Genomic DNA, 23,250 nt, shown 5'->3' on the forward strand with positions numbered 1-23,250 from the left:
TCCAGGTGAAATTTTATTTTAAAGAATCATTTGAAAAGCCTTTGCATGCATAATTCTTAAAAAAAAAACATTTATTTGAGAATAAAACATAATTTAAATGGTGCAGTAACCTTGTTTAGGCACATTTTGATTCAGCTTTAGTCTTAAACCTTTCTGAATTCACACATACGGACCTGTATTCTGAATCTAAGTAAAGATGGAAAAAGTTCTGCTGTCCTCCTCCAATTTTCCTCACTGTCTCAATGACAGTTACTCATTTGTAACCCTTAGGTAAAACCCTCAGGGTCCATGGCCATGAGATGTGGCCCCTAAGGGCAGAAATGCTTCAGCTGCAGAGAAAACTTCTGACTTTAACTTTATCGTTGTGCTAAAAGCCCGGTTCACTACAGGCAGTCTGAATCGGTCCCACCGTCAGATATAAAGAATGTCTTATTTATATCAGACATCCTGATACAAGACACGGTACTGCGAGTGTGACCGTGAGTTGAGACGCAGCTCTAAGCCCTGGTACCACCCAGTACCACATCGTACCACCTGGTACCACCTGCTGACTGTTTGCTCTGCTTCCCCTTAACGTTACTACCAGGCGGGTTTTAAGTTTGATAGAGTTTCACTTCCCTTGATACCTATAGTTGACATAGAATTGTGACCAAGATGCTAAAGCTCATAGAGAGCAATGGTAATACTGTGATGAAAAAAACACAGACAGAGCCAAATGTTGAACATGTTTGGACGAGAGCCACTCCAGGAAGGAGTCCTTTCTAAACAAAAATGGCGACCAATTGTAGTTTTTTTTTTTTTTTTAGTTTTTATCCCTACCCACATCAAGATTTACTTCTGAGTATATCTGTTTAATCGTGTTTCTTTCTGAGGTGAAGCCACAAAATGAGCTACTGATACCGTGGCTCAAACCCCCAGTCAATCATGGAGCCCAATTCTGAGGTTTCCTCAAGTTAGAGAGGAGTTTTATTTTCTGCTGTCGATACATGCTTGCCTTGTATGAGGGACTGATGCAAACCTAATGTCTTGATGCAATCAGTAGTGAGCGTAGAGAGAAAATGTTTTGCCAACTATCAAAAAAACCTCAACTTGACTGTATTGTTTGACAACTAGGATTAAATGGAATATATATGTATGTAACTAAGTGTTTGTCTGCCTATGTGATTGGATGGAACAGACTTATATTTCTGTACTGAAATTGGAACTGATTGGTTTGTGAAGTGGTGGAAATTACATTCGCTGTGAAGCAATGCTACGTATGTACAAATGCCATTAAAAGTTCTGATAAACCCCAGCAGACGTGGAAGGCTTTAAGTCCTTTGCAGGTGCTGCCAAGAACACAAGTAAAAAATGCTTTCTGCCTTCAACACAGTCATCAACCGCTGTTGGTAATTCCTGTGAAATCTTACAGTAAGTCACGTGTATTTGAAATTATGTACAAATAGAGATTAAGGAGAGCAAAAGTAAAGGAGTGCACATTTCTAAACATGCTTTCAGATAACAATGCAGAATTCAAGCTAATATTGCAAGTGATCAGTTTTCTAACATATGCATGGCCTTCTGATCAAAACACAAAAGGTTTAACCTCTAGAACCCGACGGACCCACCGGTGGGTCCAGCTGCCATGTGACCTCGGCTCGCTTAGGGTGTAAGAGGTTAAGGGAGAAGATAACAGGCACTGCAGGCATCAAGACTATTTTTTGTACCTCTACATTTCAACAAATCTCTTTAGCGATTACCAGAAACACCATTTCTCTATTGCTGTAAGTCTGACTGGTTGAGGGCCCATATGCTGGTTACTGGAGAGGCAGAGATAAAAAATCTACGTGTAGTCTGTGCATGTGCAGAAAGTCCAGAGACATAAAAAGTCAGAATGAACAAACCAAACGCAGAAAGAACAAAACACTACAGTTTAGCCAGCGACAAACCTTTAAACTTTCTCTTCTGTCTAATCGACAATGTTTTGAATCACACATTGTGTCCTAGTCCAAGAACACGGTGACAGTAACTGGAGCACGCACCGCCACATCCTGTGGCAATAACATGTCTGCACATTGGGACCCTGGCACAGGTGCAGACAACGCGGTGCCTTAAGCAACACAAAAACTCACATACTGTTGTATGCTGAGATGAATAACGATGTTGTGCAATGAGACAAAAAAAAAAGATGAGACAATTTTACAGCTGCCTGCTAATAGGACATATTGTATAAAACAAATATGAATACAAATTTATGTGAAAGTAATATCTGAATTCTAATGAAGGCAGTGAAGCTGTTTGGATTTATCCCAGCCTCTATAACACCATAAAGATTACCTGCAGAGAGACAAATCCAGGAGAATAGCTATGTAATGTCTGTAGTCAGAGTTGATGTGTAGTAGCCTACTGCAGCTCATACATGGAACACGGGACCTAGAACAGGACAGCAGGACAAGACTTTGATTTGTGCTCTGACGGAGGCTGAGTCCTCAATGATGTAATCACTAAGCATGATGTCCATGCTTTCATATCCTTGGTCCACCTGGAGACAAACCACGGTGTGAGGATCCCAGGCTAGAACCCGGAGGCCTAACCAGACAAGCCCCGGCAGCCCTTTAAATGTCCTCGTTGTCCTCTGCACCGACACCCCCGCTCACACGCCAGAGACAGCCACGGGCCTCTGCGGATGCAGCCAGGGAGGAACAGCCTGCTCGTTTGCGCGGACTTTGGTGCTTGTGTTTGAGATTTGCGCAGAGCAGCAAAGTTATCCCAAAACCGCAGCATCATCCAGAGGATGCGCAAAGAGGCGAGGCCCGTTGCCCACACCGGGCGCCCCGAGAACACTGCGGCGAGACGCAAAAACACTTCTCAGTTTCAGCAGAGTTTGCGGCACTCTGTCCTGCTGTCATTATCTGTTCCTTGACGCCGTCAACTCTATAGCTCCGGTTCCCCACAACCGGGACACCACCCGATGCGTCAGCGCGACGTTTAAGCTCCAACTACGAGAGCATCGTAGAAAGATTGTGTCCGCTTACCTGCGCTGGTCTGCTGCGTCGCTCCCGCTGCGGTACCCGGCGCTGTCAGCTCCGTAGCGACATCGCAGGACCTTCTCCCTCCTCTGTGCTGTCGGTGTGAGCGGAACGATGACTCCGTGTTTCCTGTGAGAGCAGCCGCAGCAGCAGCAGCAGCAGCGTTCCCTGTCTCTGTACCTCTCTGCCCTCCTCAGCTGTTTTCCCACTGGCTCGCGCAGCGCGCATCCCTTCTCTGCTGCCGCGTGCACACGCTTCGGAGTCAGGTGGCGGGAAGCCGCTCAGCCGGAGGAAACTGCCCCGCAGGACAGAGCATCATGGCGGAAATTAAGTCCGAAAGCTTCAGTCATATTAAATTAATTCTAATGTTATTAAAAAGTCAATTTATTTCAGTAGCCTACCCTAATTCACTCGGTGAAAGACGCACGAATATTTATGCTAATGATTTTGTGGTTACATTTAAAGAAAACGCACAACACACTTAGGAGTAAAATATTATGTCAGACCAATGGAAAAAATGACAATACAGAAATGTGGACGAAAATATTAATACCTGCTGAAAGTTTATTTTCAAAATGTACTCTTAACCTGACAAACGAGCAGATTAATATATATGCGGTGTGTGTATCAACACACACACACACACACACACACACATATATATATATATATATATATATATATATATATATATATATATATATATATAGCCTGTGTGTGTGTGGGTGTGTGTGGGTGTGTGTGTGCGCGCGTGTGTGTGTGTGTGTGTGTTGAAATGTTTGACTGTGGCCTACTGGGATGGTGAATGGATTGAATTAATATAGCACTTCTCTGGTACTGACCACTTAAAGTACTTTACATTAGAGCTACATTAAAGTCGCATACATAGGCATAAATCAGTAAATGTAATCCCAAATTGCCTTCCCCGTGGGTATAGATGCAGATGGAAGTTGGAATAGAACTCAAACGATTGCTATTACTCTATACCACTGAGTCACAGCTGCAAGAGTAGTTGTCTTCCAATCAGAACATTTTGCCAATCAGAAGTACTTGCAGTACTCATTATGTTAAGACACTGGTGTTGCAAGGAGTGGCTTCCTGCCAATCAAGAAGCCCTTAACATTCACTTGATGACCTTATTGATCCCGAAGAGCCAATGTAGCGTTCTTCTCTTCTACATCCAGCTTTAGTGGCTCCAAGGTTATCCCCCCCATCAGGCTTTTTATCCCTCTGTTTACCGGAATCATCTTACAGTCTTGTGTTTAGACAGAAGCCACAGTACCAGAAGTGGTGTGTAAAACAGCTGGTTAACAAATGTCGTTTTCTTTTGATCCATCCATCTGTCATGTCCATTTATCTCTGAGGTCATGCAGCATAAGGCTGGATATGCCCTGTACAGGTTGCCTTCACAGGGGGCATATAACCACATTTTTCATTTGATGGAATTAATTCAGTGCCTGATATGGTACTTGATTAAATTTTAAGTTTCATAAACCACATTAAAAATGTTTAAAAAAATAAAAAATAAAAAAACATGCATTTCCTCATTTGAAGAACATTGCTTGGGGAGACTTTAGTTTATGCTTTTAGAACTTGTAGAATAGATTATTAAAGTCTTTCTTCTCCAGTCTTCCTAAAGGATCTTTAGCTCCATATTGCAGCTACTTCAGGTCTCAGCTACAAGAGCCTTCTGAGAAGGACCAGAAAGCGAGTTCACATTACACATTTAAAGCCTTTGCACTGACTATGTGTACATTTCAGAATTGCTTTTCATGATGCTCTGAATAGTTTTTCCCCACCCAGTTTGTCATATTTGGAAATGTTCTCCTGTAGGTATTTAGGGTGAAAACTAAAACTTAATCCTTTTATAGTTGTGTGCCTTAACTAGAAAACAGCCTAACATTTTACTATCAAGCAAATAGTGCCTCTCTGCACCAATGTGATTTGCCTATATTTAAATTAGGGCTCATGCATGTATTGTCCCAACAACCTGGTCATTCTGGTGGACATGTATGCAAATTGCAGTTTGCATCTCATATATAAACAAAGACATATAATCTGCTGAAAGCTGGGAAAGACAAACAGGTCGGGGTCTCTGAGGGTGGAAGTGTTGCACTGAATGAAACGTGTGTGATATTTTTAATCATTTCTCAAATCAAATATAAGAGTTTGTGTGTGTTTAGTGTTTTTCTGCACCTTGTTTCGTTTGCTAGTTCTGCTTAGAGTTGTAGTTTCAGCTTTTTGTTTTAGCGATTTTAGTTCCCATTTCATATTTGCAGTTTTTCTTGTGCACTGCTTTCTGTTTGGATGGAGTGATGGATCATACATTTGCATATACTTTAAAACCACAATTGTACTTAGATTTTTTGGATCCATTTTATTTTGCACAAAAAGACACATACAATTGAACACTATTGCTGTTGATCAGTGTTTCTCAATTCTGATCCTCAGGAACCACTGACCTTTGTATTTCAGATGCTCCAGAACACCTGATTCAAATGATTGCATGACCTCCTCTGCATGTCATCAGAAGCCTGTTAATCACCCACTTGTTCAAGTCAGGTTTGTGGCAGAAGAGAAACGCCACAACCGTTGCAGGACAGGGCTCGCCTTGGGACATGAATTGAGAAACACTGCCGTAGAGGGTTTGAATGGGCACTATGGCAAATGAAATCATTTTAAATCGTACAAGTGAGCCGGCGTCACTTGCACAGCGCCGCTCGGCTCCAGCTGGCCCTCTCCCTCGTATGGAGCCTGTAGTGGGTGTTGAGGTGTGCCGACTGGTTGAAGCATTTCCCGCAGACGTGGCATCGGAAGGGCTTCTCACCAGTGTGGATGCGGTGGTGCCGCTTAAGCATGCTAACCGTGGTGAAGCTCTTCCTGCACACCGCACAGCTGTACGGCTTCTCTTTGGTGTGCCAGCGCATGTGCACCTCCAGCTGGCAGGCGAAGCTAAAGGTCTTGCCGCACTCTTTGCAGCAGTGCCACCTCTGGTTGCTCTGGCTGGGGTGAAACGACCGAGACAGAGGCTGCTTCAGCGATCTCATGTTCTTGATGGGCAGTATGTGCATGCTCTGTTTGCTGTTGGAATAAAGCACCCCCTTCCCCTGGGCGTCAATTCTTAAAGGTTTCTGACTCTTTGCGGTAGAGACGGCTGCTCTGCAGTCTACGTGGACCGTCGTGGGCAACGATAAGCTGTTGGTTGGCTGCCTTTTCTCATTCTCCTCCTCTGCATTTTCCGTCTTTGTTAGCACACATGTTGGTGGCAGTGGGGAGACACCGGGGGCCGGTAGAGGACATGACTCCTGTGGCTCAATATGACAGCAGTTTCCTTCTAATTGCCCAGTTGCCTCATGTGTAAAACTACATTGTATCTTTCTAACTGTTGATTCTTCTTTGACTTGAGGAATGAGCTCCAAGTTGCTTCTCCCGTCGGGCTCACAAAGTTGACTTTCCTCTTGGAGATGGACGCTGAGAGGCTCTGAAAGATCAAACGCATCACATCATGCTAAGGTTACTCCAAAACATTTGGTCAAGTCCCTGTTCTGAGGGAAACCTACACCTGAAGTAGAGCAACACCTTAATCTGGATACCCAGAGTTTTAAATCTTGTGTCAGAAAGGATCCTACTTCAGATTATGCTTCTAATGGTGTATCTGCTGTCCAACACACCTGTGGCAAATCAGACTAATTCCAAATCCAAGGTCTAGATAAGAGGCGCAAGGAACATTAGACAGGAGGAGATTTAGAAATAAATGCCAGGGGCACAAAACGGTTAGGAGAGAGGCAAAGAAAAATAAAGAATGTCTTTTTGATGAGTTCCTAAGTAAAAAACTGTATATAAAGTCTCAAACCCTTAGCAAAAGTCTTTCAGTGTACAATTTTGGACATTGTAAAAAATTTTATTAATCTTTGTCATGATAAATTCTAATTAATGACATTTGAAAAAAACAAAACAATCTATTGTCGGGATCGTTTTACTGTTTGTTCAATGATTGTTTCAATGAGTGCCGCAAAAAGTGGGTCTGCACTGTGTGCAACGGATAGGGGCGCTGCACTAGAGAGGGCGCCAAAACGGGATTTTTTTTTCTAGTAGGAATATTATGTATTTAAAAGTTGTTTGTGAATGTATGAAATGATCAATAACAGAGGAACATCACTGATTAGGGGGGTCTCCGTTCCTTCCACCCCTCCCACACAGGTCGATTGGGCATGTGCCTTTTCGAGAACGAACTCAGGCTCATTTTTTTCTTTATTTTAAATTTTAATCGTCTTATATAGTGCCCTTGACAAGGCAAAGATGGAGCGGTAGGGAAAAAAAATATATATATGTATATTTATAGGGGGAGAGGTCCGAATGCCCCAAATCTTGGAAAAGTCTAGAATTGTCTCCCCCAAGAAAATCATTGAAGAAACATTTGCATTTAAATAATATCATTACTTTCTTTACTATATATATACAAAATGGGAAAACTCAGTAGCTGCTTCCAGGGGCCCTCCAGACATTCAGGGGCCCCTAAAAATAGTTTAATTGTAACACAGACCTTAGATCTAAAGCTGTAGCATTCATCTATAGAGAATGACAATGTTATTAAATTTTATTTAATGCATTCAGCTGACAAAAAATAATACATTAAGGATTTAATTAGGAAGTTTACTTTCTAAAAGTTTAAAGAATCGTCTTGATGGTTTGATTGTTGTTACCATGGCTACAATATGGTGTAATTTTGTGTTTGAGTCGAGCCTAATACAACACGCCTTTGCCACAACCATTGGTGTGTGTATTACTGGCATACGATCTTTACGATCTTCTAAGGTCAATCATGATGAGGGTTTTCAAGCAAACTGAATTTAGCAGACCAACAGAGGAGTGAATACAGAATCAAATTCCACTCTGCTGGCTCTTCCCAAACTAAATTAAAACCACCACCGCAGAGACAGAAAAGCTCTGCAGCAGGAACCTCCACCGCTATTCACCTGACTGCTGCAGCAGCAGCCGCTGGACGGCTGCGTTCAGGAGCCTCTGGAGACGGTCGTTCTCCTCTCTGGAGCGCAGCAGCTCGCTCTGGTACTCGGCCACCGCGTCTTTAACGGCCCCGAGGATCTCCGCCGCGGCAGCGGTCAGCGTGTCGTTAAGGAAAACGCTTAGCCGGTCCAGCTTACTCATATTTTCGACAATGACCATCTGTTACTGTCCGGCCCGCTTATGCTTCCGGTACAAGCAGGCCGGTGGCTTCTGCTTGTAGTCAGTAAGCTGCAAAACTAGTGTAGTGCCGCCATCTTGCGGTGGGCTGTCTTCTTCTTTTTCTTCGTTTTTTTTCTGTTTGGCGGTTGGCAAACGGTTGGTGTGGTACGGTGTCCTTGCTAAGAACTCTAAATAACACTTTTACTCATAGGCGTAAATCCCGGGAGGGTCGGGGGGGAGTTCCGAACCCCCCAAATCTTGGAAAAGTCTAGAATTGTCTCCCCCAAAAAAATCATTGAAGAAACGTTTGCATTTAAATAATATCAATATAAAAAGGCAAAAGAAACAAAGAAACAAAGATAAATCTGCCATTTAGACTTGAGCTTTTTTGTCAAAGGTAACAAACATCGCATTCATATTTAGGTGTTTAACTTTTAGTTAATTGGAAGAGTTTGAAAAGGGAGGGAAGGGCTGAGCAAGTGGCTGACTGCTCTGTGTGTGGGAGCTGAGAACAAATAGAAAAACTAGAAAATTCCTGAAGAAATTTAACAGGGGCCTGCCAAAGTGTGCCCGTCGGTGGGGCATCACTAGCATGTTGTCTGTAATTGACTTACTCCATTCAGTATACTAAACATGGCTAATTAGTAAGAAAAATATCTACTAGCTTATTTAAGGTAAAAGGCTAATCCTGAGATTTAGTGTAGGGGTTCCAGCATTGCCTTAGCAATGCTCTCCCTGTGCATTATGGGCAGGCCCCCAAAAAACAGAAATCCTCTTTCATTTCTCACTGTCTTCAATGTAGAGCCTTTAAAATCACAAAATAAAATCTGAATATGTTTCTGTATAAACCCTGGTGCATTAATTTAGTACCTTAAATTTTTGTAAAGGTGTAGCAGAGATTAGATCAGTCAGACTGAACAAAACTCATATCTAAGCAACATCTGAATTTTAGTTTTACTTCTCAACAAGTTGCTTACTTGGAAAAACACGTTTGATGTGCATTACTAGTCATTTTTGGTCCTGCAGCTTGAATGTGGTTTAAGAACTTTATAAACCACATTTTACGTTACATTTGACTGTAACTACGCCCTTGCTTTTACTCACATATTAAAATACTGTACACTACTTGTGCCTAAATTCTTTTTATTAGTAGTACATTTGTTGGAATTTTATTGTAGAAGTGGTATTTTATGGTCTTCAGATACTTCAAATAACTCAATTTTTAAAATTAATATATCCTCTGGAGAATTTTTAAGACTTTGTTTTGGCATGTAAAAGATATGGCGTAAGGACATGAAAGTTAAGTTTTTTTTTCAGTGTAATAAAGTAAGAGTTTTTGGATTATTTTCTGCAACTGGTTGTAGCAAGTGATGTGATATTTGTTCTGATACTTCGATTTAAGAAAGAAGAACTTTTCTGTAATGCCAGTGTCTTTGGCAAAAAATTAAGAATTCAGATGGGTTCACGCATATCCATTGTTTTTATTACTATTTTTGACTCGTATAAAAAAATCTTAGAGTGGTAAGACAAGAAAACACAAAAATTTTCTGTTTTCCCTATTCTAATGCAAATCCCTACTTTCCTAAAACAGAATTTTGACCAAAAACAAGCGAAAAAAACAAACAACACTTCTCTTTCTAAAACATGTTTTATGCAAGAAAAAAAACAAAAAACAAAAAAACACGTCTGCCAAATGATATTATTTTAGGAAATATGTGGCAAAATGTTTCAAAATAGTTTTAGTCCTTCTTGTGGTTCTTTTTTCCCCTCTTTATTCATTTATATTTGTCATTTCTATTTCTACTAAACTGCACCACTTCTGTAGATTTCATGTTTGTAGTTGTGATAAAACCTCCACTTAGTAGCTTGGGTTATCAAAAAAGGACATTTTTACCCTAGTCATTGGTAATTATTGAAATTCTTTTTTTTTTGAAGACATTGTAATTTTTGAAATGTATCTGTTCAATGAGGATTTTTTTAGTTTTGGAAGATGGGAGAAACCATAGAGAAAATGTGTTGACCAACTTGTTTAACATGAAGTTCACATTCCAATTTTTTTTCCAATCTTTTATTGAGGAAACAAAATAAAGTTGGAAGTGTATTAACATAGGCACATAGTGCCAAGGTGACTGCAGTGAATTTTAAATAAACTGAATCCAAACCAATACTGCTCCAACTTGTCATTAAAAGTATTTTTTATTTACATAGATGATTTTAAGATCATGACAAAGCGTCATGGAGGAGCAACAACACATAAGGATCGTAAAACCAGTATATCATCTACCAGAATACATCAATATTAAAAAAAAGAAATAGAAGTGCCTTCTTCTACAGAACATAGAAACACCACAAAGACTCCCTGAGGTATTCATTATTAAAGTATGCAGAGTGCTGAGGATCTCGGCGAGGATTGATTTTTTTAAGTGTTCGGGACGAGATGTCTCAGTCCAACATGATCAAATCCACCCGTGACAAACGGCAGGAAGAATTCCACTCGCATGCTAACTCTGATCACAGGGAACCTGGGCAGAATTGTAACTCATAATACAGGAAGTGGAGGAATCCACTGAGACATACACAACAGAAAAAAACCCATACCAGCAGAACTGCCCCTATGTTCATCAGTTCTATATCCAGCTTGCATACACAGTATACAGATAAGACTCCCCGGCTAAAACGCTGCTTTCCTCCATCAATTCTTGACAAACTGCAACTTCTACAAACACACTTTTCCTTTTCTTTCTTCTGGAACTTGTCAGACGCAAAGAAGTTTGGAGAATGTTCCCACACAATCCAAGTCTGCAGATTTTCACACGGCAGAGCATCCGACAGAATGGTGTGCGAGAGACGTCGTCTAAAATGTGACAAACGTGAAGGTAATAAGTGAAATGAGCTGAATTCTTTACGATGTATCTCCGACTCGCCGATTCTCTCTCAGCTGTCAATCATTTCTGACAGCTCCTGCAGCAGGTCGTCCTCTCCGATGGCCGGATCCACGTCGCCCTCCAGGTGGTCATCGGTGAACTGGTTGATCAGATCCTCAAAGTCGTCCATCGAGGAGACGGAGGGGTCAGGGTTGGAGGTGGAGGTGGAGGTGGAGGCGGTGCGGGATGCTGCCGCACTGGATCTGCGTGCCCTGGACTGGGTGGGACTTCTGAGGACGGGACTGAAATGAAAGAAGGGAGGCTGCCTTGTTCATGTTCATGAAGTAACAATCTGACATCTACAGGATCCGTGTTGATCCTTTGAGATGGTGGAAGGTGGGCAACCATCTCTCTGTAGTATTTAACTTAGAAACAATGGTTCTCTTTCTACAGATTTGTTAAAATTGTCATAATGTTGTGACATTATATCATGAGAGAAAATGCGCAGAAATAAAAAAATAAAAAATAAAAATCAACCTCCACTGCCTTCTCCCAGTAATAACAGCAGAAATACACAATTCATAAACAACCAATCAGAGCCAGGAGGAGGGTCTTAGTGCTGTCAGTCACTCTCATGCTCACCCCTGTCTCTTTCTCTCCGATGCTCTACAGCAGGTCACAATAACAGTCTGCCATGAACGCTAAGGCTAGTTAGCATAGCCACTGTTGACGGCAGATAAATAGTTTTAATGGAGCGGGAAGTTACAACGTGTTCCAAATTAATATGCAAGTGATATTTTCTCAGATTTTCTTAAATGATCAATGCAAATGATGGTCAGTATAATTTTCAAGTCATGAACTATTACAGTATAAATCTAATTTTACTGAACAAAGCTCCCCAGTATTTTTTTTTTTTTCAAAAATAAAAAACTCAAAATGTTCCAAATTATTATGCACAGCAGATTTTCTGAACATTTTATGGATTATAAAGAACGGCAAACAGTCATTCTTTGAATGTGCAGCATTAAGTGGTCACATGTACTAAAATCAAAAGCTGTTTCAATCAAAAACATCTTAACAGACAGAGTTCTAGAGTTCCATGTTAACATAGAACCTTCTTTGGTATCACCTGGTCAATTCTTGATCCATTAAACTTGTGAGTTTGTGGAAAGTTTCTGCTTGAATTTCTCTGCAGGATGTCAGAAAACCTTCCCAGAGCTGTTTTGATATGAACTGCATCCAACCCTCAGATCTTCTGCTTGAGGAAACTCCAAAGGTTCTCAATAGGGTTGAGGTCAGAGGTCAGAGGAGGATGGTGACCACACCAAGTTTCTCCCTTTTATGCCCATAGCAGCCAATGACACAGTGGTATTCCTTGCAGCATTCATTGTCATGATGAAGATGATTTTGTTACTGAAAGTTCAGCTCTTCTTTTTGGACCATGAAAGAAAGTAATCAGTCAGAAAGTCCATATATTTGCTGAGGTCATTTTCACACCTTCATGGACTCTGAAGGGTCGACCAATGATTCTCTCCACATGATTTTGGCCCAAAGCATGACTCCACCACCTCCTTGCTGATGTCACAGCCGTGTTGTGATGTGGTGACCGTCCACCACCAATCCACTACTGAGTCCATCTGGACCATCAGGCAGTCACAGTCCACAGCGGTCATCAGTGAACAAGTCTGTTTGAAAATTAATCTTCATGTACAGCTGGACCCACTGAGACCGTTTCTGCTTGTGATCTCTGGTTAGGGGCCCAATGGTAGTTCATACACTGCAAACCTCTGGAGGATCCTCCATCTTGAGGCTCCAGAGGCTCCAGCAGCTTCAAATAACTGTTTGCTGCTTTAAGGACATTTTAACAGCTGCTCTATTAATCTGATTAATTAGTCTAACAGAAACCTTCCTCATTATGTCTTTATCTGTACAAACCCATCTTCGTTCTGAATCAGCCACAAATCTCTTCACAGTACAATAACGCTTCAGTTTTTGTTAAATATCTCATGTTTTCATACCTTGTCATACAGCACTACACTATCTGATGATTGTCATCAGCAGAGATTCTTTCTCTTTCCCACATTGCTTGAAACCTGTGGCCTGGTAAATAATGTGGAACATCCTTCTTAAGTAGATTTCCTTTAATTGAGCTCAACAGACAAACTAATCAACCAGCTCTGAAATGAATTATAGTGAATCAAAGAGCTCTGACACACAATACTATCTAGAAATTTAATAGCACAACAAACTTTTTTATCTTTATGATACTTAAATACAATTTGCGTAATAAATAGGAAAAAGGTGTATTTCTTTGCCATTAGCACATTGAACCGTATTGAGTGACAGCATTAAGCCCCTCCTCCTGGCTCTGATTGGTTGTTTTCGGTCAGGAGTGATGCATTTCTTCAGACCAAAATAATAGCACAGAGAGGAGCTAATATTTCACAGATTATCTCTCTTATACTATCACGACATAATGACTATTTTAACAAATATGTAAAATACATTTTATGTAACAAAATACAGCTTTAATATGGGATTATTTTTTTTAAATGACCTGGATAGCACAAAATATTATATATATCTTCTGACTGAAAAAAACTTCCAATTACAGAATATTTCACTGAGCGTTTATTACCACAAAAGCAAAGGTACAGCTCAGATTAGCATTCAGCTTCAAAAAGATTCAGCCTAGCCCTGTGTACAGCATCACCTCTGATAACATAAATATTTCACTGAAGAGTGAGTGTATTTTCACAACTGACAGTCCAGTAGACTCGCTTCAATTGGTGACCAAAATTGCAATATTTGTTCTATTTTCAGTGCTGTGGTCTCCGGTCCGCCTGGTGTTCACATGTGCATTCTAACCACACCAGAGTTCACTTTAACTAAATCCAGGGCTAGGTTTTTAGGCGAACCAGAGTTCACTTTTTTGGTCTGGATTAAGTTCGATTGAGCAACAAATAAACCAGACTTTCCAGACAGACTGAATGGAGTTGGATTAAAGTGGACTAAACAGTCCTGGTGAGAAAGCAGCCTTGGTGTGAACTTACCTTTGTGGGACTGACCAGGTGTCTTTGACTGCATCTCCACTGGCGTCTGCCTTGATGTCTTGACCCTGACTCTGCGTGAAGACAGGAACCGTCTGCAGCTCGTCCCTCTGGGTGCTGGGGGTCGGCGGCACAGCAGATGTCGGCTGGACCTCTTTGTTTGAAGACTGGAAGGGGAAAATTGGCAGAGTGTCAGTGAATTCAATGTTAAAATGGCTGATTTGAGATAATGACTAATGTTCTAAACACTGGAACATTCAGATATAATCACATCCTTAAAGACACTTCCAATAAAGCAATGACTGACTGTTTTGATTTCTAGCTTTAATGTTATGAGGGTGTCCCGATAATTTTTTTTTTCCCCCACCGGTATTATTGTGAATAATGCATAGCTCAGTCTTAAGCAGGAGCAATCTACCTGCTGATCAGCGGTGGAGCTGTTCATGGGTTTCACAGCTGCAACAGCAGAACCCTCCACTCTTCTCTTCTTCGGAGGCGGCTTCACCTGCCCTGCAGGCTTCACCACTGATGGCTTCACATTCAGCTTAGGCCTCACTGCAACAAAATAAAAAACAAACAAAACAAAAAATAAAAAACACACATTAAGGGCTGGGAATAGAAGTGTGTCTTTTCTCCTGTTTTTTATAGTAGATTCTACACACATGTTCAGACTGCAACCAGCTTTCCGTCCACCAGAGGTCACCAAGCCTTCTCAAACTTACTTACAAAAACTTGTTTTGTCCAGCCAAGTAAATACTTCCTTAACAGTGATTGTACTAGCTCCATGGCAGATTATAAAACTTATAATGTGGGAAAATGTCTTGTTAAAAGGGAAATAATCAGCAAATGGAAGTAGAAAATGTTCATTAATATTATGGAATTATTTACTGAAAACAATTCCTAAATCTTATTGAAAAGTTACTTGTCTTATTTCAGATGTACTAAGATATCTGCAGTAGAAACTGGACAAGATTTTGTGTTTTTGTAATATACACATCCATGTTTGGGGTTCACCAACATTTCAAATCAACTGAGTGCACCGCAGCTGCTGATTAATAAATACAATGCTCAGAAATAAGACCTGCCTAATAATTGTGCACACAGCAGGTGTGTATATTTGTCATGCATGTCTGATCACGTTAATGATTCCTCTGTAAACCGATCGGTGACAGACCAGGATAGGAAACAGATTTGTCTGGACAGAGCACATAATTTGTTTTGTTCACCCCAACAGTTTTGAATAGTTTATTCTAAATTTAGAGAATTTGGATTAAACTCAGACCTGGAGGTGTACCATATGGAACAAATTACGGCAAAACTTCAGATGAAAAGTGATATCTTTATAGAAAAATGGTCCTCAATTCAAGCATTCATTTCAAACCACAACTGATGGAAATTACAATTAATGGATGGGAGATTCCTCTGTATTTTTATTTTATCTTTTTATTTTATTTCATTTATTTTTTCTCTCTTTTCATTTATTTATCTTTTTTTTTACTATCATCGTTTTTTCTTGTCTTTTCTTTAAGACCCTGGACAAACAAAACCCTTTTTAAAAAATATAACATGTATTTCTACATGTAACCTGTAAGATGTGTGAGATGTGACATGCACTGGAATATCTGAATAAAAAAGTTTAAAAAACAACAACAACATAAAACTCAGACCTGATCCCAGCAGTTCAGTCTCATCTCACCTTTGCAGCTGCCTGGATGCTCCAAGGTTTTGGTCTGATTAGAGTCAGCAGGGAGTTCTGCAGGCTGACTCGACTCCCTCGTTATCTGTGCAGACGGCTGTGAGACGGTGCCTCTTGTGGTTTTGTCCAGGAAGTCTGTGGAGCTCTGCTCTGGTGAGGCTGAGAATGCCGTTGCCATGGCAGTGGTTTTGGGGCCAGGAGAAGCCGTCCTCTTTGGAGGCGATGGTGCTTCCGGTTTTAGGGAAACGAGTTTCCGAATTGAGACTCTGGAAGGCGGCGGGGTCTCTGCCGGGGCACGACGGGTCGTGGCAGAGGTCTTCCTCTTGAGGGCGCTGCTGGCGCTCTGTTTCTGAGACGAATCGGCCTCAGCGGGGCTTTTGGCCTGCCCCTCCTGCTCCTGTCTGCGGAGTCGTTTCTCCTGCATGATCTCCTCAAACGTCTTCACCTTGATGGCGGAGGCCTGCACAGACGGGACGTTTCCGTTACTTCACGTCTGGCAGAGCAGTCAGACGAAGGCGCTGAAGGACCAAACATACCTGAGCAGGAGATGCTGCAGCTTGCGCCGGCCTCTCTGCTGGTTCAGCGACTCTTTCAGCCGCCGTGTTGCTTTCTATGACACAGGAGAAAACGTGAGAAAATCAGCTGGAATTATCCTCCATATCTGCCACATTTTCATTTTGGGACATATTAAGATCATGGATGTTCTTAAAGGGCCGGTTGTGCCAAGACATATTGATCAATCCATTAACAGATTGTTAAAATATTAATAAAAAGCTTTCTCTGCATTCAGCAAGTTCCTCTTAAAGTGAAATGATATTAAACGTCTTTTCACACTGATCAGTCACTTTCTGGATTTCACAATTGTTTTTGTGATTTTTACAAAAATCAGAAATGACTGCTTTTGTGTTGTCAATTAAATATTTGCAAGAAATTTTGCGATATTTGTGATTGTGACTTTTTGGAACCCGTCACATCAATCACAGACCAACAACTTGACATCAAGCAAAGCTAAGAGGCACCAGTGTAGTAGAAGTAGCAAACACTGCCCCCTGCTGGTGGGAGTCAATGATGAGTTAACCCAAAGGTGGGCATAGAACCCAAAATTGTACTCAACTAAGAGTGGCATTACTTCAATATAATTTTTCTCGGGTAAAAAGTTGACATCCAACAAATTACTCAATATAAAGTAAAATTGATTTGGCAAAAAGGCGACTCAAATGCTGAGTTACTAATTAGATCATCAATCATTTCACATGGTGATGCTTTAAAACTTACATCATCTCATGGACCAAAATATAAAGTTATGTGTAGAGACTGAAATTAAAATAAAATAAATATCAAAGTCACAACATTTCCCAAATCAGTTTCTTTCAATTCTGAAACTTTAATAAAAACTGCAGATGTGTCTGTGTTTGGTTAAAACATGTTTGTTCTCCATTCAGTGGGTAGAGAATCCAGAATTTTACTCAGACGACGGTGTTACTTACGTTGGGTTGGGGGCTTCTTGACCCGCAGCAGATGTGGCCTCTTTGGGGCGCTGTGCTCGGGGCTGTCGGTGGTCTGCTGGGCCTGGACCCTCGCTGCTTTCTCTCTGCGGATCTCCTCCAGGGTCTTCACTCTCACCTTCTCCACGTCAGCGGAGTCCATCGGCCCCGGGCCCTTGGCTGGAGGCTTCTCCTCTGGCTGCTCCGCCTTCATCAGGTTGGGGTTCTGGTTCTGTTCCTCCTCCTGCTTCATCTTCTTCTCTTGAATGATCTCAGAGAAGGTTTTAACGTGGCTGATGGAGGCGTCTGTTAGAGTGATGGATCTCTTGGTCGCCTTGGCGGCCCTGACCACATCAGTTTTGGTGGTTTCCGCTGCGTCGGCTGCAGGAACATCCTTCTGGCTGCTGGCCTTGGCCGCCTTGGCCTGTCTGATCTCTTCTAGAGTTTTGATGCGGATCCGATCAGGAGCTTTGGTAGACACTGGGTTGGCCTCAGCTGGAGAAAAGTGGGAAGGGTTTGTAACTTCAAACATGAGTAAGAAGAGAAGAGCTGCCTCTAGTCAGCGCTCTTACCTGCATGAGCACCTCTGATAGGAGGAACCAGCCCAAGTCTGTCTTTGATCGGCTTCAAGGCTGAAGAAGAAAAGAAAAAAAAAAGGGTTTGTTAATCTGACCTCAACCTATGTAACACGATGCCACAGGAAGAATATTAGTAATCTGACTGAATCAGCAGGATTTGCAGTAAGGAAGCACAGACTGCTTGCTTGTTTTTAGCTTGACCTCTGACTGCTCCTTTTGTATGCAGGTGCGACTTCCTCAAAATATTGTAAGAATTAAATGATGCTGGTAGTGATTACTAGAAGGCAACGTGAATAAGCCAAAACCAGCAAAACCACGTCTGAGCTTTAAAACGCGTGACAAACAGAACTTTTTCAGACACCTCAACCAGTGCGTTTCCCTGCTCACCTTTCTGTGTGTTGACCGGCGGCTGCTCTTCATCAACAATCCTGCCCAAACGCTCAGCCAGACTCTTCTTTATTGTAATCTGCCCTCCGCTTTGAAAATCTGAAGCAGAACCAAACCAGGAGCTTCAGAATGGATCTAGCACCATGTGAAACAGGAAGCAGCAGCAGCAACAGCAGCAGGAGCTCCAAACCCACCTGCAGGGGGCACCCTTCGCCCAAGCCGTTCAGCCACGCTGCCTCTGGGTCGCTCCGGCTCTTCAAAAACAACAGCGCCTGATATTAAACACACAGCAGAAGGTCACTGATCTGAACGCAAGTGCTTCTCTACTGGCTCTTGATTGGAATTTACAGTGATATGTAAATGGTGACAGACAGGAGAATTAAAAGAAAGAAAGAAATACAGAACTTAAACTTCACCAGAAGCACCGTTTTGAAACGTAGAACATTTTTCTTTTGATTTCCGAGGCCTGAATTATCCGAGGCTAAAGTAACTGCTGATGGTTCCGGGGTAAAAGCTGAGGGTAGAGGAAGAGCCGCTGTTACTCACCTCCAAACTGTGAGTGGGCGGGCCGGTACGATGCCAGGCAGTTCTCCTTCTCTCCGTTGGTGGAGGAGTCGGCGCTCTGGAGGGGGTAACCTGCCCTCCTCATGCTGGACTTCAGGGCCTTCCTCAGCCGGATCTCCTCCAAGGTGCTCACACCAAAGTTCAGCAGCTCTCCTGGACAAAACACGACCCTCGTGACCTTTCCCGGGCCTTCAGCCGTCGGGTCAGAGCTGCGGAGCTTGGTCTCACCTGATCTAGCCATCTTCCTAGGTGAAGGACCCACCTTGCCATCCTCTCCCTCCTCTGAGAACTGGTCTGAAACGCAAAGAGCCGAGTGGTCAGAATCAGAGCGGGAAGACGTTGTTTAACCCTCGTGTGATCTTAACATTCTGTTTACTCCCCTTGTCCTACGGGTCAAAACTGACCCGCCCTAACAAAAGCCCCAAAATAAACCAGCTTACTTGAATTTGGAATCCAAAATCTATTTTGCATGATGAAACAATCTGTTATTTATCAATTCAGCTCAATTCATCTTTATTATGTGTTTTTTGTTACACAACACAAAAAGACGATCAACAGTATTACGCTTTTCTTTTTACAGCAAACCAACTGTTGTAAGTTTTCTTTCACACAGTAAAGGTTTATTATTGAAATTATATAAATGTGAAGTAATGACAGCTGAATCAGCTACACTGAAAGGAAAAAAACCTCAACAATCTGTAACTTTTTTGTCAACAGTTCATTCTTTTATACTGGATTGGACGTCAATTATGAAAATACTCCTCCCATCAACATCCTTCAACAGGAAATGTTGAAGATCTTCAACATAAGAACATCTTCAACACAAGATGTTGACCATAAGATGTTCAACATCCTATGTTTAACATCCTGCTAAATAATTTTGCAGGATTTATGTTCGTCTTACAGATCAAGATGTTCAGCATCTTATGCAGGACAGTATGTGTGAACGTACAACCCATGACCTGTTGGACAGTGAAACATCTACTCACAGCTTCTGTAAGGAATAAACTAGGGGTAATTTGATTTAGGGCACCATTATGTTCTCTATACTGAATTTGTTTTTATTATGTCAGATTGTTTTTTGTCGTGTTTGGGAGCTTGTGTGATGTGAGGGGTTAGCTGCAGCTGCAGGTCAAATCCAAGTTCAAATCATCCATCGATCCAGTTTATTTGATGTTTGTGTGTGTGTATATGCAGGTGTGTGTGTGTGTGTGTGTGTGTGTGTATATGCGGGTGTGTGTGTGTGTGTGTGTGTATGCGGGGGTGTGTGTGTGTGTGTGTGTATGCATTAGAGACAGTTTCTGTGTGACCTTCAAACTTTTTTTCTGCTGTTTAAATGATTTTCAGAATTCAATGACCCAGAAGACAATCCTTGTCCCCTAGTGGTTTACAGCCCACATGGAAACATAAACAAAAACAGAGTATCACTTTTTCTAATGATGGGGTTAATTTAGGAAAAGTCATAAAATTTCAAGTTGGGAAAAGAGAGTTTAGGGTATTTTTTTTTCTACAGCTAAACATGCTAGTGGGTCACTTTTGACCCGCAGGAGTTAAAAGTGATTCATAGATTAGGAAAAGATGATGATGATGTCAGTTCAAAACAAAACATACCACTATTTTATACTACCTATATTCTATATTTGCCAAACAGAGCAGATATAGAACCAGTCTACAGGACAAGAGAGCCTGGCCAAACAAAACCCGTCATCCAGCCTCTGCAGAGCAGCTTGGACTGAACTGACTGGTTTGTGTTCAGTCATCCAGAAGGTGAAATGGACCTAAATGGATTGATGTTTATGGAAACTCTTCCGAAGAGTCATGTACTCCCGATTGTCAGGCGACAGTCTGGCCTCTGCGACATTAAATATCCAAACAGCTATTTTTGAGTTTAGAAGCACTAATTTCACATAACTTTGGGGGAGACACAACTTTTTTAATGTCTTCTGCAGGAAATTTGTTGTCAGTCTTAAAGAAACATCAATTTATTTCTATTGGTAGGTTTTATTTTGAAGGAAAAAAATGTATTCATCATATAGGATGTATATGATGTACATATTCTTTGAGATGTTGGTATTTGTGGAAAGTTGCAGAAAAAACGCAGTTTCCAATATAATCATGAGAAAAAAGAAAATGTTGGAAATTTTCTTTCCAACATTGGAACATATGGAAAAAAAAACCTTCTGAAACCAACCAACATTTAAAGCATTAGTTGTTTTTTGACTTTCTCTGGTGTTTGATATTTTTAAGTGGTCTTCAAAACAGTAGAAGGTTCTTGAATTATTGCAAAACATCCACCACTGTTCCTGTGGCTCCATCATCCCCAGGAAGTCACATGATTACTGTTGATAAAATTCTTTAGATCATGCTTGATAAAACAAAACCTGGATGTTACTTTTTTTAAACCTAAGGAATAAAAAAACAAGTCAGGATTTTCTGAACTGTAATCCTCATCAATCCTTTCCCACCTAACGGGATGTTAGGATGTTTTGGTACCTTGTTTTTGTAGCTGTGGTGTTGGAATTAACTAATTTTATTTAAAAATTTTTTTTGGTAGGAACAGTACAAGTTGGTTAATATTTTTGTAAATGCAAAAAATTTAGCCAAAAGGTTACTTTTCAGCTGTTGTCCCTGGACAGGCAATAATTTATCTTGCTAAAAACAAACGCTACAAAAACCAGGTTAAAATGACTTCACTACGCAAATTTGGTCCATAAATGCAAAAAATACAGACAGTAAATACAAAACAAAGAGAATGTACTTATTATTTAAAATGTTGACAGATCCGAGGTGTTATGAACCAGCTTTTTAATTCTTTTTAAATAGATGACACCTCTGTTATTTCCTGGCTCCTCGCTGCTTTTACTGGATTCATAATCTGTTTCATCAGATAGAAATATGGATTTCTTTGTTTTGTGTTTAACTGAACAGACAGTGAACTGAACGCAAGACAGCCTGGGCTCACCTTCTTCATCCTCGTCATCATCTGCTGGATTAATCACCACGGGTGGATGTGTGGGGCTTGGTACCGCCTCCTGTGTGTCCGTCTTGATGACCCCTCGGAGCTGAGGGTTGCCTGCATTGGGCGGAGCGGCAGCTGGCGGCGGTGCCGGCTCCTCCTGCGGCGGCTCCTCGGTTTTGCTCAGTACTGGAAGAAGAGCAGCCGTCAACTTAAAGTGCATTACATTTCTTTAGAGCATATTGGTGGGAAGAAATTTAGCTTACCTTTATCAGGAGGGACAAAGACGCCCTCTACATAGCGGGGCCTCTCGTGGAAGAAGGCACAGTGTGGTTTCTGGCAGCCAGCGGGCTGGTTCTCCCAGTAACATGGAATTTCCTTCCTGTTTTTCTGTTTTTGATCAAACACACGCAACACTGTGAGCAGACGAGATCTTCGTTTGGGGTTACTTTAACGTTTCTTCTAATATAATCCAAACTACAGAAGCCCATAACCCTGAATCTGTGTTGGAGTCTGAAATCAAACAAATGATCCGACTCCAGCTGGAGAGCAGGAAGTAATGTTTGGATCAGAGTCCAGCATGAAGACTTACTGGAGGTTTTACAGGAAGCAGCTTCTCTTTCCTCCCTAGTGAGGGCCGTGGCTTTAACACCTTCATTTTGATTTATTAACTACACAGATTCTGATGCAATTAATCACTTTTATTTTGACACGTGGTTTTGGTAGGCCTGTAAATCTGAAGCACAAGCGACAACCGCAACATTAATCTGATGGTTTGAAGAACCTAAATAACAGATTAGAGACAATAATCTTTGTTATTGAGCCCATGTGTCTATTTATTCAATAATTTAACAGCGAAACAGTTTTTGAAAATATTGCTTATTTTGTCGGCAGATGGTTTTTGAATAAAATGGGATTAATGACAGACCCTGCAATTGATATGGTTTAACTAAAGAGTTAAAAATTTTAACCCAATTCTTTTCCCACTGGAACCTTTGTATTTGCATGTTTTTGTATGCCAATAAATGTGATGCACAAACAACATCCACTAACAACGGCGATGGAAGCTGCTGGGGGTTAATTTTGTTTAAAAACAAACTATTTGATTGTACGCTGGAAAAGACTATTGTTGTGTTCAAGTTGTGCTAAAAGTGAGTTAAATTTTCCTTAAAGTTGACAGAAAATTTTTAAATATTACTTGATGCATTTTTGGAAGACTGGAAGACTAATACCTAAACACCATCTACAAAGTCTTTAAAAAAGGCAGTAATTTATAAAAGACCTAAGGTAAATTAACAATGCTAAGCCTGATGGGGCATCAGGATTATAATACACTGAGGGAAACCCTGCCATCGGTGAAGCTATTCAAGCCTAAAATAGCATCTCAGTGCTAAACATGTAGCAGCAGCACAGACGTCCCCAGTGCCAACGCCAGCGTCCACAGTCCATATTTTTATCAGGAGTTTATGAAACACTAGA

General features: G+C 41.3%; 3 protein-coding genes across 4 annotated transcripts in view; all 3 read right to left on the bottom strand.

The window, feature by feature from the left end:
- Positions 1-3,215, bottom strand: part of nfasca (neurofascin homolog (chicken) a) — a 137,710-nt gene extending 134,495 nt beyond the window's left edge. For both annotated transcript variants that reach the window (XM_044121430.1, XM_044121431.1), the window contains exon 1: positions 3,015-3,215. The gene's annotated coding sequence lies outside the window, so the exon portion shown is untranslated. The remainder of the gene's footprint in view (positions 1-3,014) is intronic.
- Positions 3,216-5,365: 2,150 nt separating this feature from the next.
- Positions 5,366-8,346, bottom strand: LOC122833689 (oocyte zinc finger protein XlCOF8.4-like). The gene is made up of 2 exons (XM_044121475.1): positions 7,985-8,346; positions 5,366-6,489 (listed from the first exon to the last, which is right to left on the bottom strand). Exons 1-2 carry the CDS (start codon positions 8,190-8,192, stop codon positions 5,711-5,713), a joined length of 987 nt encoding a protein of 328 aa, XP_043977410.1. The 5' UTR covers positions 8,193-8,346; the 3' UTR covers positions 5,366-5,710.
- A 2,017-nt stretch (positions 8,347-10,363) lies between these two features.
- On the bottom strand, positions 10,364-23,124 carry zc3h11a (zinc finger CCCH-type containing 11A). The gene is made up of 14 exons (XM_044121720.1): positions 23,117-23,124; positions 22,038-22,219; positions 21,778-21,960; positions 19,044-19,109; positions 18,798-18,968; positions 18,446-18,523; positions 18,252-18,350; positions 17,859-17,918; positions 17,290-17,781; positions 16,339-16,412; positions 15,803-16,262; positions 14,525-14,661; positions 14,110-14,273; positions 10,364-11,358 (listed from the first exon to the last, which is right to left on the bottom strand). Exons 1-14 carry the CDS (start codon positions 23,122-23,124, stop codon positions 11,127-11,129), a joined length of 2,406 nt encoding a protein of 801 aa, XP_043977655.1. The 3' UTR covers positions 10,364-11,126.
- Positions 23,125-23,250: the final 126 nt, after the last annotated feature.

This window comes from Gambusia affinis, linkage group LG07, assembly GCF_019740435.1.
Source record: "Gambusia affinis linkage group LG07, SWU_Gaff_1.0, whole genome shotgun sequence".
In the NCBI taxonomy this organism is placed as follows: Eukaryota; Metazoa; Chordata; class Actinopteri; order Cyprinodontiformes; family Poeciliidae; genus Gambusia; species Gambusia affinis.